At 36.1% G+C, this 18,418-nt stretch overlaps 1 protein-coding gene across 6 annotated transcripts in view; it reads right to left on the reverse strand.

Annotated features, from left to right (window-relative positions):
• HMGCLL1 (3-hydroxy-3-methylglutaryl-CoA lyase like 1) overlaps window positions 1-18,418 on the reverse strand; it is a gene marked incomplete at both ends in the record, with an annotated part of 190,321 nt that overhangs the window by 75,051 nt on the left and 96,852 nt on the right. For all 6 annotated transcript variants that reach the window (XM_080806264.1, XM_080806265.1, XM_080806262.1 and 3 more), the window contains one exon: window positions 18,064-18,252. In XM_080806264.1, the coding sequence (XP_080662390.1) occupies window positions 18,064-18,252 (189 nt within the window). The remainder of the gene's footprint in view (window positions 1-18,063; window positions 18,253-18,418) is intronic.

Genomic DNA, 18,418 nt, shown 5'->3' on the forward strand with positions numbered 1-18,418 from the left:
TACTGTTAAATGTCCACACTACTGGAAGCTATCTACAGATTCAATGCGATCCCTATCAAAATACCAATGGCATTTTTCACAGAACTAGAGTAACTCTCAAATTTGTATAGAACCACACATGATCCCAAATAGCCAAAGCAATCTTGAAAAGAATAACAAAAAAACTGGAATGTCACAAACTCAGATTTCAAGATATACTACAAAGTCACAGTAAACAGTATGGTACTGGCACAAAAATCGACATGCATCAGGAAAACTGAATAAAGAGCCCTGAAATAAACCAACTCTTATATGATCAATTAATCCTTAAGAAAGGAGGCAAGAATGTACAATGAGGAAAGGATAGTCTTCCTGATATGTGGTGCTGAGAAAACTAGATATCCACAAGCAAAAAAATGAAACTAGACCACTTTCTCCTATCATGCCCCCAAATAAACTAAAATGGATTAAATACCTAAATGTGAGACCTGAAACCATAAAAATCCTCAAGAAAACATAGGCAGTAATTTCTCTGACATTGACCTTGTCACGTTTTCCTAGATATGTCTCCTCAAGCAAGAGAAACAAAAGACAAAATAAGTTATTTTGACTATACCAAATTACAAAGCTTTTGCACAGCAAAGGAAACCATTGCAAAAATAACAAGGCAACCCAATGAACAGGAGAAAATATCCATAAATGACAATGAAAATGAAAATATCCACAAATAACTAGTAAGACATAAATATCTAAAATAAAGGATATATACAACTCAAAACCAAGTAATAATAATGATCTCATTAAAAATGGACAGAGTAGTTGAATAGACACTTTTCTAAGGAAGACATAAACATAGCCAGCAGTCACATGAAAAGATGCTCAATATTACCAATCATCAGGGAAATGCAAATCAAACTCACAATGAGATACAATTTCAGACCAATCAGAATGACTAGAATCCAAAAGACAAAAAGTAACAGGCGTTTGGTGAGGATGTGAAGAAAAAGGAACAGTGTGCCCTGTTGTTGAGGATGTAAACTGGTGCAGTCACTGGCTTTCCACAAAAAGATGAAAATAGTAATACTATATGATCCAGTAATTCCACTACTGGGTATCTACCAGCATATATACACCCCTATTATCACTGCATTGTTATCCATAATAGCAAGATAGGGAAGCAACCAAAGTGTTCATCAATAGATGAAGAGATAAAAAGAAGTGATACATACACACACACAAGAATATTATTCAGCCACAAAAAAAGAAGCTCTTGTCATTTGCAACAACACAGATGCCCCTAGAGGATATTATGCTAAGTGTAGTAAGTCAAAGAAGGTCAAATATAATATTATTTCACTTACATATGAGAAATTAAAAAACAAGCAAACAAATGAAAATCAGAAACAGACTCATAAATATATAGTAAGCTGATGGTTTCCAGAGGGGAGGGAGGTAGGGCGATGGGCAAAATTAATGAAAGGGAATGGGACATAGAGTTCCAGTTATGGAATGAATAAGTTCCAGGGACAAAAGGTGCAGCACAGGGAATATAGTCAACAGTGTTATAGTAGTGTTTTATGTCTAACTGAACATTTTGTATCAACTATATCTTAAAAAGTCAGACAAAAAAGAGTGTTAAAATTAACAAGCTAAAAAATAGAGAAGTACCTGCAAGGGAACCCACACAAGATTATCACTGGCCTCCTTTTTTTTTTTTTAAAGATTTTATTTATTTATTTGACAGACAGAGATCACAAGTAGGCAGAGAGGCTGGCAGAGAGAAGAGGAAGAAAGCTCCCCGCCGAGCAGAGAGTCAGATATGGGGCTCGATCCTGGGACCATGACCAGAGCCCAAAGGCAGAGGCCTTAACCCACTGAGCCACCCAGGCACCCCTATCATTGGTTTCTTGATGGAAATTTTTCAGATCAGGAGAGAATGAAAGGATATACTCAAATACTGGAACAAAAACTGTCTGGATTCCTGCGTGGTGCAGTCTGTAAAGTGTCTGACTTGGTTCTACAAAGGTTATGATCTCATGCTCATAAAATTGAGCCCCACAGTTAGCTCTGTGCTCAGCATGGAGTCTGCTTCAGATTCTCTCTCCCTCTTCTCCTCCCACTCGTGCTCTCTCTCAAATCATTTTTTTTTTTAAAGAAAAACCTGTCAATCAATCTATACCAGCCAAGTTGTCCTAAAGAAATGAAGAAGGGATGACAATGAGTTATCACCTTGCACCTGTACAATGGCCATCATCAAAAAGACGGAGATTACAAATGCTGCAAGGAGGAGGAGAGGGAACCCTTATGTACTATTGGTGGAATTATAAATAAGCATGGCCACTATGAAAAACAAAATGGATAATCCTCAAAAAAATAAAAAATAAAACTACTGTATGGCCCAGAAATTTCCACTTCTACGAATAGATCCAAAAGAAACCTATATTGAAAAGTTACATGCATCCTATGTTCACTGCAGCATTATTTACAATAGCTAAGACAGGAAAATAACGTGTCCACTGTCAGATGAATGGAAGAAATTGTGGTATATATATACAGCCATAAAAAATAAGGAAATCCTGCCCATTCTGCTGACATGGATGGACCTTGAGAGCACTGAGCTAAGTGAAAAAATCAGAGAAAGAAAACTGCTGTATGATTTCACTTACATGTGGACCCTAAAGAACAAAACTTCCCACCAAACTAAGAAAAAAAGATCCTATTTTGGGTTAACAGAACCCTGGTAGAGGGAGGGGGATTGGGAGTAAAGCGGTCAAAAGGCACCAAAAAGTACCAGTTTCCAGTTATAAGATACATAAACACTTGGGATGTAATGTACAACGTGATGACTATAGTTGCCATTGTTGTACGACACACAGGGATGGTGTTAGAGTAAATCCTGAGTTCTCATATCAAGGAAAATTTTTGTACTCCTGTTTTGCATTTTCTTTTTATTGCATCTGTATGAGATGATGGATGCTAACTAAGCTGATCATGGCAATAATTTCACAATTAATTAAGGGTGATTATGTGGTATAGCTAAAACTTACAGTGATTTCAGTTTTATCTCAGTAAAACCACAGAAAGACAATTACAAAATATATTTTACTTGAGAAGTCTTTAGAAATGTGTAACCACAACCTGATTTTAAGTTATTATTATTTACACAGATTTTTAAAAATATAAGTCTGTAGAACCTAAATTTGTCACCTAGGTGAAAATAATATTAACTAAACAATTTGACATGATTTCACTATTTTGAATGATGAAAATATTATTGAGTAAAGTGATGGTATTTCATCTGCTTTTTTCTTTTTTTCTCTGTCATACCTAATAGCAGAGACATGGTCCCATGGAAGGTAGACAAATTTTTGGTTAAGTGAACATTTTAGAATAAATTATAAAATAATTCTAAAGGCTCATAATTGATAGGCATAATTTCCATTTTATGTTCTGCTCTATATTAAAGATATTTATCAATAAAGGGGAAAAAACTTTGTAGCTTCTAATTCAAGATCTCACATTTGACATGAACTTATTAAGCTTCTCTACCTCCACTATTACTGAATCTAACTTTTACTGAGAGCACTAAAACCAAGTCTGGTATGCTACAGTGAGAAGTGGTTTTATAAAAATGAGCCAGTGTGATCTAACAACCATATTGATAACATATATTACTCCCACCTAGTCCAAGCTCAGAGCTAGACATATCTGGCAACCTATGAGAAAGTTGTTCAAACAATAAAGCTGAGGGAATCTTGACTTTGGCTTAGTAGAATTATCAGTGGTTCCAATTTTCTGTGTTTGTTCTTGTTTTTGTTTGCAGTGCTGGGCATCCAACCATTAACTCGTTACATTACAATAAGCCAAAAACGAGTCAAGAGAATACTACTTTACATGAATATCAAACTGATCAACTTCACACCAATATTCTAAAGGAAAATGAGTGTTCACATTACATTTAGTGGCGAAATTATATGTGGTATATACAATTTCCTTGTAAATATGAACTTCCCAAGAGACAAAAAAAATTGAGAAAAAAAAAAGCTTGGAAAAAATTAGAAAATGAAAACCTGAATGTGTTTTTATACAAATAGGGCAAAACAGCAAGATTTCCAAATTGAAACCATATGTGTTGAGAGAGATGTGATGAGTACTTGGTTGAAAACAAGATCTTGAACACAAGATTAAAACAATAAGATGAGACATTTACAGAATGAATAAGAGAGGTGCTTGAAAAGATAGTGAGTTTTGAAGTTTCCATCTCTTATGCCAAGAGAAGAATCATATCATATCCTGGCCCAAACAGCCACCAATAATATAAAAGCCGAAGTTAAGTCTAAGGAGAAGAAAGACTAGAGTGGGAAGAAAATAATTTTATGAATAGATATTTTTTTCCCTGAAGGTGATAACAGCAACAAGGAATCATTTTAAATTAAGAATGGTTATTTTTTAGAAACCGATAAAAATCTTTACCAGGATGAGTCTGCCCTCCTGACTCAAAACTTGCATTATTATGTGGAAAGAAAATGAAATTACAACTTCAACTGAGGATTTCTGTCTTACTTGGTGTACTCAGGGGTAAAGACAAAGAGACATCCATTAATCTGATTTTTGGAATAAAATGGTCATGCTAACAAAATCAAAATTTCTAAGACAAAATAAGATATTTTGATTAACCATATCTGCTATGAATTGATGAAAATTTAATGAAAGAGATATGAACATGTTCTTTATCTTCTATGGTGGCAGATGTTTTGCATAAAAGGAAATGGGAATCTAGAAAAATATGAAACTTTCCCAGTATCATAATTTGTAGGCAATGGAAAACTCAGTGCCTTAGCATAATATTGTTTGCAAGTCTCAAGTGAAAAGAAAAAAAAAAAAAAAGCGTACCCATTGGGAGAATGCTAAGTAATTTCAAGAAAATGAAGCAAACAGACCACATTCAGGCTCATGGGGAGTGAAAAGACATCACGTAGGTCCACTCTCCACTTTCTACTCCAAGCTGTATCATTCTTCATTCTACTTTTCTGTTCACACCTATTCTCCAGAACTGCACCCTCCAACCCACTCAGCCTCTGGGTCCCAAGAAAGATGGTCTAATATGTGTTAGGGATTTTCCTGGATCCTGAGAGCTGTGACTGGTGGTAAAGATCACAAGGTTTAAATAGTGTTCTCTATGCATATACCCCTTTATCCCAGAGTGTCAATCAGATGTAAAGGACAGGTTGTATACAGTTGGAGAAACAATGATTTTTTTTTTTTTTTGGCAAAGTTAAGCCATGATTAAAAATAAAAAATATTCTGCTGATGAATTCAGTGTTTTTCTTTATAGTCTCATAGAATCTTTTCTAAATAGAAAAAAACCTGATAATCAATTTTTATAACATTTGCCTATTTAATCAGCATGGATGCATTGCTGTAGGAGAGACAGAACATTTTTGGACATTTTTATTTTGTGGTGAGCTTCAAGCTTATGATCTAAGCATAATCCATTGCATAAAGATTAAATACTTTCATTTTTAGCACATGACAATAGAATTCATGCATTTTATATGCTTTTTTATATTTCCATAAGCTTATTTATATTTTTAAATGCCAGTTTAAAATGCCATCTAGCTCAGAAACAGTTTTTCCCCCTCTTTTAAATACCTGTGGAGGGACACCTGGGTGCCTCAGTCAGTTAAGCATCTGCCTTTGGCTCCAGTCACGATCCCAGGGGCCAGTGATAGGGTCCCACCAGGAGCCTGCTTCTCCCTCTACCTGCTCTGCTTGTTGCTCCCCCTGCTTGGGCTCTCTCTCACCCTCTCTGACAAATGAACAAAAATATTAAAAAGATAACTGTGGATTTGTAGGAATAGATAAATTTGTTATCTCTGAAAACAAAAAAACTAATTGACACCTATTACTAAAACCAGAGAGAAGTTTATACTAATAAAAAGATATTGGTGATAAACAAAAGAAAGCAACATTATTCAAATATTTAGCCATTTTTCATCACTGATATAAGCAATCCAGACACCTGAAAAAAATAGGAGGGCACTTTGTTCATCTTTTTCCCACTGACTTGTGTGGCTCAGGAGCCCTGCTTGTACACACTTGAAAGTTGGACAACGCTAAACTTTTGCTGGACTTCTTGTCCTCTTTTTTTTTTTAATAATTTACACATTATCCTACCTTCCATGAAAATATCTCCCAACAGAATACTATGTTGGAGAAAGTTAATTGTGTAGAAAAAATATAATCAAAAGTTTTGAAAATACGGAGTTAGACTAAAACAATTTTCTTTACAGAAGTACTGTTCAGAGACTTTAGCATCTGAATCTAACATCTACAAGAGCGTCTGATAAAATAAATATTTATTGATTAATGAAACCGTTTAGTAAAACCTCTGTAGGGGCATCCGATTTTAACCATTTTATTTTCTTTCTTGCTCGTTGATATCTATTTAGATCTTTATTCATATTTAAAAAGTGCATCTAATGCATGTATTTACACAACACATTTTTAATGCAACTCTTTATGTCTCCGGGTCTACTCACAAATAAATTGAGTGATAAGTTGTTATTACTATTGTTATTGGTAGTTTTAATTGCCATGACTATGATAATAGTATTAAATGTAGTGTTATCAAGGCAATCATTCTATTTCTCATCTCAATTCTGCAGAATTTAAGGAGGGAGACATTATTGTATGTACTCTATCGATGCAGAAATGAAAACAAGTTCCCATGGCTAGTGTTTGGAATTTTGAAAAGTCTTCCTTGTGAACCTCAAAAATAAACCACATTAAAAAATATCTGCAGGGTGCTTGGGTGGCTCAGTTGGTTCAGTATCTACCCTACGGCTCAGGTAATGATCCTGTGATCCTAGGATCCTGGGATCAAGTCCCACGTTCGGCTCCTTGCTCAGCTGGGATCCTGCCTCTCCCTCTCCCTCTATCTGCCCCTCCCCTATCAAATAAATAATTAAAATCTTAAAAAATTTTACTGTTTGGTAGCATTTAAATATGGTTTACTAAGAGTCAATATAAAAATGAATGCTTTGATATGAACATTAGGAAAATAATTAGGTTTTTCTAAAGGAGAATAAACATGTGGAAAATGTTAGGAAGAAAGACACATTAACTACGAGTCCATTACATTTAAGGAAAAAAAAAAGGCAAAGTATTTCTTCGCGAGAAACTTAAATATTGCCTATTATGTCTTGTCTCCATGCTACCAATTAGCACATACTGTTGTTTGTGGTACTGTTTTACTCCGTTTTTACCCAGTTATGAAGACAAATCATTTGGATGAGAAAAAAAAATAGATTGTGCAATTGTCTGGTATTAAGTACATTAAATAATTTGTTCACTTGTGCTTTACCCAGGTACTTGGGACCACGAGAAGGGTGAAACTCAACTTTTACATAAAAAATTAAGACAAGTATATTGGTTCATGTACGTTTCTTCCATTACTAAAATGTTGTATGTTTTGTCACCTCATTTTCTTGCTCTTTCAGTTTTGAGTGGTTATAAATATCCCACACTTAAAGCTCTAGACTCAGAATTATTTCTCTATATTAAATAGCTGATAACTATGAATTTTTGACTTCCATACAATTATGTACAATTGAAGAAGTCATATGTTCAAGTAATAAAAACGTAGAATAAGACCTGGGAACCCAAGAAAGATCTCTCTACTCCACGATTAGGATGTGCTTTCCAGACTGAGGAGGATGTTCCATTTATAACTCTCATTTGTTTCCTACCATTGTGGCCAAGTTTCCACTTATTATATGTCTCCTTGCCTTAATATTAACTTCCAGTTTAGAGCTCTGTAAACCGTTTCTCAAGCCCTAAATTAAAACAAATGATATCCACTCCACATCCACCACCAATTTTACTAGAAGCCACTTCAAAGATTCCATTTTAAAAAGTGAAGTATGGCCACCGCTTCCTGAAGCCAAGGTTAGCCCCATTCATAATGAAGCGGAACTTTCTCTGATTCCCTTCTATTTAAACACCGGCAGTTTTTTCCAAGATATTTTTTTCTCCCCTACTGAAGGTAAAGCTGGTCATTTTGCTGTCGTGGCTGTTGTTACTGGGGAGGGGTGGGGAAACGAGAAAGGGACCCCAGAGAACTCAGCCTTACTCAGTGCTGCTGGGGACCAGCACTCGTGCGTTTACGCGGACAGTCCAGAGCCACGTCCAGCTCCGTTCATGAACATCCAAGTTCCACAACATTAAAGATGGTCTCAGCCACACTTCATTTCAAAGAGAGCAGCAGTGTATAGTTCTTTCTTATGCCCTCACTGACGGATCCAACTGTAAAGAAATGGATGGCAAAAGAGAAGAACTTTACGTCAACTTTTAGCTTCCCCGGCAGGTCTCTGCTTTTTGACCATTTCTTCACTTGTTTGTTTCAACTCACCTCCCCCGCTTTACATCATGCTGCTTCTTAGACAAGCCACTGTTACCCTCTTTCCCTGCTGGTACTGTGACTACAACTTGAGCTGTGGGGCAATGTAAGACCAGCTGGAAGCACAGTCTTGCTTTCCCTGGCCCCAAGCCTCCACTCTGCTGTCCGGCCTCCCGCAGTTATCTGGTGCTTGTGCACATAGTACAAGAACAGAAAATACAGTTATAGTCACCTGCTCAGTGGGGAGTCTGTGTGCCCCCCTCCCTCTGCCCGGTTGGACTCACTCTCTCCAGGTCTCACACTCTCTCTCAAATAAATAAATTAAATTAAAGAATATCCACCTTCTTAGCCCCTTTCCTCCCTTGACACACACAACACACACACGCACATACGCCAAATAGTTCATCTTAAGTTGAAGATGTTTTCTTTTAGAAAAGAGTTTTAAGATTCCTGACACCTGAAGGAGCCACTAACCCATAACCATTTAAAGGAGGGCACATGTTGCATGGAGCACTGGGTGTGGTGCATAAACAATGAATCTTGGAACACGGGAAAAAAAATAAAAGAAAGGGATCTTTTGATGAAGAAAAAAAAATTACATCAAAAAAAAAAAAGTAAATTACCTGCGTGATTCTTTCATTGTGCAGGTGATGTGAATCTGAACCCTGCCTCCACATGGGGGGTTGACAAAATGTTATGAAGTATAAAGAGGGACTAGGTGTTTCTCTTCTGTACATAATAGCCAAAGCCATAATGAATACTCTTGCCTTCTCCCCTTGTGAGGTGGAATTTTTGCAGGTTCATCCTTTGAGAGTGTGGCATCTTGGAGGGGCTCTCTCCATTTTATACGGGTTCCCATCCATGTTCCCTATATAGCGTGCTTGGGCCCAGAGTTGTTATCTGACCCTTTATATGGCTGTTGCAGGATGCGAAAATGCCTCAGGATTTTGGTCCTCACTTCTTTCCAAATAGACATTCTACAATTCAACTAATTCAGCATATGTCATAAAGCTTAGCTTCTCTCTGAATATATTTGCTTCTCTTGGTTCCTAGGACATAATCTTCCCCCTCCCAAGTCCTTTGAGCAAGAGGTGTTTCATCGGTTTGAAGCACTCTTTTCACACACTGGCATGCACACTTGCATATGCCTGCACACAAACACACCCCTTATAGGGGTTAGTTTCATGCTTTACATTTGATTTTTTTTCAAGGATTTTATTTATTCATTTGAGAGAGAGCACGAGACAGCACTAGCAGGGGAAGTGGCAGAGAGAGAGAAGCTCCCTGCTTAGCAGGGAGCCCTGTGGGGGGCTGGATCCCAGGACCCTGGGATCATGACCTGAGCCGAAGGCAGACACTTAACAACTGAGCCACTGAGGTGCCTCACTTTACATCTGATTTTAAACATTACTTCCTCAAATATACCTTGTTAACCATTAAATCACAAGAGGCAATCAGCAGTATCTTGCATTTTGGCATTTACAAGAGGCAAAAATTTGGGTGCCCAGATTTTGCACTATAGCCCTGAATCCCAAATAGCTAAGCTGTCATTCATTATATAGTAAATATGCTACACAAGTAAATTACTACTCAGTGTTATCATATAGAAGATATATAAAGGAAAGAGAAAGGGAAGGGCAGGAAAGAAGTAAGAGGAGGAGGAGAGAGAGAGAGATTGAAAAAAGTAATATCCATATCAGAGGGGTGGAGGTGGTGGGAGAGACAGATGTCTTCAGGAACATGCTGGTCAGGAACACTTAATAAGTTACAGTTGTGCCTGAACACAGACTCCTGAAGTGATGCCTAGTTCTCTATTGTTTTAGAAACTAGAATACCTAGGAAGGGAAAATTATAAAAATTCTCACGCCCAAAAGTCCATGGGGTATCTGTTTCTGTTCTAATTCAATACAATATTCCTTACCTGCTTCCAGAGGATAAATATGGGTTTGTGTGCATATGCTGCAAAGTCAAAATAAGCCTTTTCTAGGGCTTGATCTTCACTTCGTTTTTTAACTTCTGGCAAACAACTGCACACTTTAGGTCTATGACATAAAGCTTTACATGTTGATTTTCAGCCTCACAAAAAAGTTCTGGAAGTCTTATCTTTAGTTGTCAAAATCTTAGGTTCTGAAAACATCACATGAACCTATTTTTGGCCAAGTTTAACAAACTAACACTAATTTTAAGATATACCCTTAAATACTTTTTATATGGAATGTTTTAAATAAATACATTGAAAATAGTTAAGTTTTCAGAATTTAGTAATTTCTAATCATCCAATTTTCCAGATCTCTTCTCTTTGATTATCTAAAGGCATATACTTGACAAAAACCAGGGGTTCTGATGCCTGCAATATCAGAATATATTAAACAAAATATAGATTATTTTAGCACCATATCTTCTCATAACAGAACACCAAATTATCAACAAGAGCATTAGTTACATGAATACAACACTCTAGCTTTGTATATTGTTCTTCTCAAAATGCCATTATATTTTACCAAATTATATGGCTGAGAGCATGTAAGAGACATGGCTCCAAAAGGATTAATTCTTTAAAAAGAATAAATTCGGGACTGAGGGACTCCAGCGGGTGGCATAAGAAGACTCTGGGCTTGCTTCCTCCCACAGACACACTGAGTCTATACCTATGTATGGGGCAATTCCTCTTGAAGAGGAACTGAGGAACTGAGGGCTGAATGAACTGCTTCTGCACAGCTAGGGATGGAGGGACCATATGACAAATGGCAGGAAAGGAGCAGACATGGCAGCAATGGAAATCCTACCCCTATACTATGAAATGCACAAGGAAGGACAGGGCTATGTGGCTATGCACAGATTTGTCTGACCTGCAGAACAGGAAAAAAACAGTGGTTTGAAGGATGCCTAGACTTTAACTTAAGGAAGCCTATTTACTAACCCTAGAGTATTCAATCAAATGGTGGGGGAACTGCTAGAACTCTCTCTCTGGGATTGGAGGTAATGGGGAACACCATTGTCTCCATTCTCTCTCCACACTGATAGCTCAGATAAGAGCAGAGTCTAGGCACTCTAGCTAGCCTGCTGACTCTGAGCCCCAAGACCCTAGCCCACACTGCTGTAGTAGTCCCCATAATACAGTTCTCCCCATAAAGCTCCCCAGCCAATGCCACCCCAGACATAGCTGTCCCACCAAGGATGCTCCTGCATAGCATATAATATGACACCCCCAGAGTGTACCCACTATAGCTCTAGCCATTTTGCCAAGGCAACCTTGGCACAAAGCAACCTGGAACATCTCCTGCCTGTGTCCATGCTGCCAGGGCACTTCCTATACAAACCACCCAACCCAATTCTACTCCAGCTTCAGCAAGATAGCCACATAGCCAAAGCCTCCAGGCACATGCAATCCTCAAAAGAGATGTTTCTATACAAGGCCACTCCTTCAAGACTGGGACAGGTAGCTGTTCCACCTAATTCATAGAAACAAACACAGAAAGTCAAACAAAATTAGGAGTCAATGAATATGCTTCAAGCAAAAGAACAAGACAATGCTTAAAAAAAAAAAAAAAACTAAATGAAACAGAGATAAGTAATCTACCTAAGAGTTCAAAATTATTAATATAAGGAAGCCCACTGGACTTGAGAGGAGAGTGGATGAACTCAGTAAGAACTTCAACAAAAAAAAATTTTAAAAAGGAACAAGTTAAAGCTGAACAATACAATAACAAATGAAAAATGCACTATCAACAGTAGATTAGCAGATGCAAAAGAATGGATCAGCAATCTGGAAAAAAGGGTAACGGAAAGCACCCAAGATGAACAACAAAAACATTTCTTTTAAAATAAAGGTAGGGAAACTGAAACAACATCCAGTGTACTAATGTTCACAATACAGGGATCCCAGAAGAAGTGAGAGAAAAAGGTACAAAATGATTACCTGAAGAAATAAGAGCTGAAACTTTTCCTAAGCTGGGGAATGAAAAAGACAGCCAGGTCCAAGAAGAACAAAGAGACACTACTAGGATGAACCCAAGAAGGTCTACACCAAGACACAGAATAATTAAAGTGTCAACAATTAAAGAAAATCTTAAAAGCACTAAGAGAAAAGCAACTAATTACATAAGAGGGAAATTCCATAAGGTTATCAGCTGATTTTTCAGCACAAACTTTTCAGGCCAGAAGACAGTGGCATGATATACTCAGAGTACTAAGAAGAAAAGAAAAAAAGAAACAAAACAAAACAAAACAAAACACGAAAAAAACAAACACTACAACTAAGAATACTTGACACGGCAAGGTTATTTCAGAATTGAAGGAGAGAGAACGAGATTCCCATAACAAACAAAAGTTAAAGTTCATCACCATTAAACCAGCCTTATAAAAAGTGTTACAGGGATTTCTTTAAATGGAAAAGGCAATAACTAGGAAATTATTAATGGAAAAAACTGTATTAATAAAAGTAAACATACAAAGGTAATGAATCAATCAATCCAGGATAAAGCTAGTATGAAGACATAAAAAAGCAAAATCAATTCTGTCTAAATTATTAGTTAAGGGAGTCACAAAATCAAAACATAGAAAATAGACATCATATACATAAAACATGGAGAGGGAGTTCTTTTACACATGTAGTTCTTTTTACATGTGTTCTAACGTAAGCAACCATCGCTTAATATTAACTTCTGTATACTTAGAACATTATATATGAACTTCATGGTAAACACTATCCAAAGACTTATAATAGATTCACAAAAATTAAAGACAAAGATAGTCAAGCATAACACTGCGGAAGGTCACTCATCAAAAGGGAAGAGAGCAAGAGAAGAAGAAAGAAACGAAAAAGAACTACAAAACAACCGAGAACAATTAACAAAATGACAATAGATATAAACATATCAATAATTAAATGTAAATAACCTAAATGTTCCATCAAAAGATATAGGATGAATAAAAATGAATAAAATGAATAAATTAATGAATTTTTAAAAAGCAAGCCCCACCTATAAGCTGTCTATAAAAGACTAACTTCAGACCTAATGACATGTATGGACTAAAAGTGAAAGGATAGAAAAGACCTACCATGCAAATGGAAACAAAAAAACTAGGATAGCAATATTATATAACACAAAATAGACTTTAGAACACAGATTGTAACAGGAGACAAAAAGGACATTACATAATGATAGAGGAATCAATCCAAGAACAGGATATAATAATCGTAAATATCTATGCACCCAACCATAGGCACAACTAAATATATAAAACAAATATTAACAAACATAAAGGGAGGAATTGGCAGTAATACAATAATAGTAGGGATATTGAACACCCCATTTACATCAATGGGTGGATCATCCAGACAGAAAATCAATAAGGAAATGCTGGTTTTAAACAACACGTTAGACCAAATGGACTTAACAGATACATACAGAAATTCCATCCAAAAACAGTAGAATACACATTCTTTCAAGAATGGATGGAACACTCTCCAGAAGAAATCACATGTTAGGACACAAAACATGTCTCAATAAATTTAAGAACACTGACATCACAGCAAGGATCTTTTCCAAAAATGAAACAATGAAACTGGAAATAAATTACAGAAAGAAAAAGAAACAAACAAACAAGTGGATGCCAAACAACATGCTAGTGAACAGCCAGTGGGTCTCCAAAGAAATCAAAGAGCAAATCTAAAATTACACGGGACAAATGAAAACAGAAACACATTGTATCAAAATCTTTGGGACATAGCAAAAGCACTTTTTTTTTTTTTTAAGATTTTATTTATTTATTTGACAGAGAGACAGTGAGAGAGGCAACATAAGCAGGAGGAGTGGGAGAAGGAGAAGTAGGCTTCCCGCCAAGCAGGGAGTCCAATGTGGGTCTCCATCCCAGGACCCTGGGATCATGACCTGAGCTGAAGGCAGACGTTTCATGACTGAGCCACCCAGGCACCCCCAAAAGCAGTTCTAAGAGAAAAGTTTAGACAGAAAGGGCCTATCTCAAGAAACAACAAAAATCTCAGAAAAACCACAATCTAATATTATGCCTAAAGAAACTAGAAAAAGAACAAAGCCCAAAGTTAGCAGAAGGAAGTAATAAAAATCAGAGTGAAATAAATGAAATAGAGACTAAAAATACAATTGAAAAGATAATCAAAATTAAGAATAAGGTCTTTGAAAAAGTAGGCAAAATAGACAGCCAGATTCATCAAGAAAAGAAAAGAGAGGGGACACAAATAAATAAAATCAGAAATGAAAGAGGGTAAATAACAACCAACACCACAGAAATACAAAGAATTATGAGACTACTATGAAAAATTATACACCCTCATTTGGACATCGTAAAAGAAATGAATCAATTCCTAGAAATATATACTCTTCCTATACTGAACAAGGAAAATAGGAAATCTGAAAGACTGATTACTATCCATGAAATTGAATCAGTAATCAAAAAATTCCCAACAGGGGCGCCTGGGTGGCTCAGTGGGTTAAAGCCTCTGCCTTCGGCTCAGGTCATGATCTCAGGGTCCTGGGATCGAGCCCTGCATCGGGCTCTCTGCTCGGCGGGGAGCCTGCTTCCTCCTCTCTCTCTCTGCCTGCCTCTCTGCCTGCTTGTGACCTCTGCCTGTCAAATAAATAAATAAAATCTTTAAAAAAAAAAAAATTCCCAACAAACAAAAGTCTAGAACCAGACGGCTTCCTAGGATAATTCTACCATAGAAAGAAGAGCTAATATCTATCCTTCCTAAACTAGCCCAAAAAAATTAAAGAGGAAGGAAAGGTCCCTAATTTATTCTACAAAACCATCATTAACCTGATACCAAAAAAAACCCCAAAAAAGATAAAAACACTATTAAAAAAGAAAATTGCAGGCTAATGTCTCTGATGAACATAGATGCAAAATCCTCAACAAAGTATTATGAAACCAAATCAATAATACATTAATGATCATTGACCATAATCAAGTGGGATTTATTCCAGGGAGGCAAGAATGATGCAATATCCAAAAATCAATATACAAGATATATCATGCTAAGATAATGAAGCATTAAAATCTTATCTCAATAGATGCAAATAAAGCACTTGATGAAATTCACCATGACTTAGTAAAAACTCCCAAAAAAGTGGGTTTAAAGGTAACATTCCTCTATATATTGAAGGCCAAATATGACAAACCCACAGCTAATATCATATTCGATGGTGAAAATTGGAACACTTTTCTGCTAAGATCAGGAGTGAGACAAGGATATCCAATCTTGCCAGTTTTATTCAACATAGTACTAAAAATCTTAGCTTTGGCAATCAGACAAAAAAAAAAAAATCCAGATTATTATGGAAGAAGTAAAACTGTCACTATTTGTAAATGACATGATACTACATATAAGACCCTAAAGACTACATCCAAAATGCTGTTAGTGTTATGAAATGAATTAAGTCATGTTTCAAGATGGAAAATTAATAAAGAAAAAATTCTATTGCATTTCTATACCATAATAACAAAGTGCAAGAAAGAAAAATGAAGTAAACAATCCCATTTGCAATTGCATCAAGAAGAACAAAATGCCTAGGAATAAATTTAACCAAGCAGGAAAAGACATTGCAGTTTGAAATCTGTAAGATGCTAATTAAAGAAATTGAAGATGGCAAAAAGAAGTGGAAAGCTATATCATGGTTATGGATTAGAAGAATTAGTATCATTAAAATGTTCATACAACCCATAATAATCTAAAGATTCAATGCAATCCTTATCAAAATACCAACAGCATTTTTCACATAACTACAACAAAACAACACTAAAGTTTGTAAGGAACAACAAAACACCCTAAACAGTCAAGCAATCTTGAGAAAGAACAACAAAGCTGGAGGCATCATAATCCCAGATTCCAAAGTATAATATAAAGCTTAAGTAATTAAACCAGTATGGCTCTGGGACAAAAATTAGACACATAGATCAAAAGAATAGGACAGAGAGTCCAAAAATAAACCAATCATTTTATGGTTAATTCATCTATGACAGAGGACATCAGAATATACAAAAGAAGTCTTTTCCAATAGGGAAGAGACCATCTGTTTAATAAATGGTATGGGAGAGCTGGACAGGCACATGCAAAAGAATGAAACTGGACCACTATCTTACACCATATACACAAATAAACTCAAATTGGATTAAAAACATGAATATGAGACCTGACACCATAAAACTTTTAATATAAAATACAGGAAGTAATCTCTCAGACCCTGGCCTTAGCAATATTTCTCTATACTTGTCTCCTCAGGCACAGCAAACAAAAGCAAAATTAAACTATTGGGACTACACCAATGTCAAAAGCTTTGGCACAGTGAAGGAAACAACGAAACAAAAAAGCATCCTACTGAGTGGGAGAAGATATTTGCAACTGATGCATTTGATAAGGGGATTAACATCCCAAATATATTAAGAACTTACACATTTTAACACCAAAAAAAAAAAAAAATCTAATTACAAATAGGAAGAGAACCTGAATAGATATGTATTTTTTTTAAGAAGACATACAGATGGCCAACAGACACATGATAAGATACTCAGTATGAGTAATCATCAGAGAAATACAAACCACAACCACAATGACATACTGGCTCATTCCTATCAGAATGGCTAGTATCAAAGAGACGAGAAATAAGGATTGCCAGTAAGGATGCGGAGAAAAAGCAACCCTCGTGCACCATCGGTGGAAATGTAAACGGATGCAGCCACTGTGGAGAACGATGTGGAATTTCCTCAAAAAATTAAGAATAGAAATGCCATACAACCCAGTATTTCAACTTCTGGACATTTACCTGAAGAAAACAAAAACACGAATCTAAAGAGATATATATCCCTATCCGTTTTAGGGCAGCATTATTTACAATAACCAAGACATGCAAGAAATCTATGTGTCCATGAATAGATAAAAGGATAAAGAAGGTGTAGTACATACATTCACAATGCAGTATTACTCAGCCACAAAAAGGAATGAAATCTTGCCATTTATACCAACATGAATGTTGCAAATAAGCCTGATAGAAAAGACATATACTTCATGTATAATAATATATGTCAGCAAACAAGCCAGACAGGAAAATACAAATACTATATGATTTCTCTTATATGTGGAATCTAAAAACCCAAACAAACAAGCAAAGAAAAAGTAGAAATAGACTCATAAATACAGAGAACAAACTCTTGGTTACCTGAAGGGAGGAGGGTAGGGGGAATGTGTGAAATAGACGAACGATATTAAGAAGTACAAACTTCCAGTTATAAAACAAAGTCATAAGCACGAAAAGCATGTAGAACATAGTCAATATTATTGTAAATTTGTATGGTGACAGAGAGTAACTACACTTGCTGTGGTGATCATTACATAATTTATATGATTACTGAATTACTACATTTTACCTAAAACTGATATTGTATGTCAATTACCCTTCAGTAAAAAAGAACAAATTTTATCAAATCAAACTGACAATAATAGGAGACATAATTGCCCTAAAAAAGAAATGTGTAGAGATATTTCCTGAGTGCTTGTCACGTGGCAGACAGTGTTTAATCACTATATTCATAGCAATTTATAAATATTATCCCACTAAATGTGGGATATTGTAAATATAATGTAAATATCCTAATGTTTATAAGTAAGGATACCCATTTTACACGTACACACAAATAACACAAAATACCTGAAGGGCCGTGAGGATATTTGCTAAGGCTTGTCCATATGTGTCATGGCAGTGGACAGCAAGAGCACTAGGTGGGATTTCTTTCATGACGCTCTCCAGCATTCTCTTCATGCTTCCTGGAGTTCCCACTCCAATGGTGTCTCCCAGAGAGATCTCATAACAGCCCATGCCATACAATCTCTTAGATACCTGTTGGGAAAGGGGAGGAGCTCGTAAAACAATGGAAATGGAAAGACTCAAGCCCTGTTATTCCTTAGCAAACATCATCCAGAAGTAAAAGTCACAACTGAGATCAGTTACCTATCCATGGGAAACCTTTATTTTAGTTTTCTGGTCCTTTTCCCATTTATTAAAT

Source organism: Martes martes (genome assembly GCF_963455335.1).
Source record: "Martes martes genome assembly, chromosome: 6".
Classification (NCBI taxonomy): Eukaryota; Metazoa; Chordata; class Mammalia; order Carnivora; family Mustelidae; genus Martes; species Martes martes.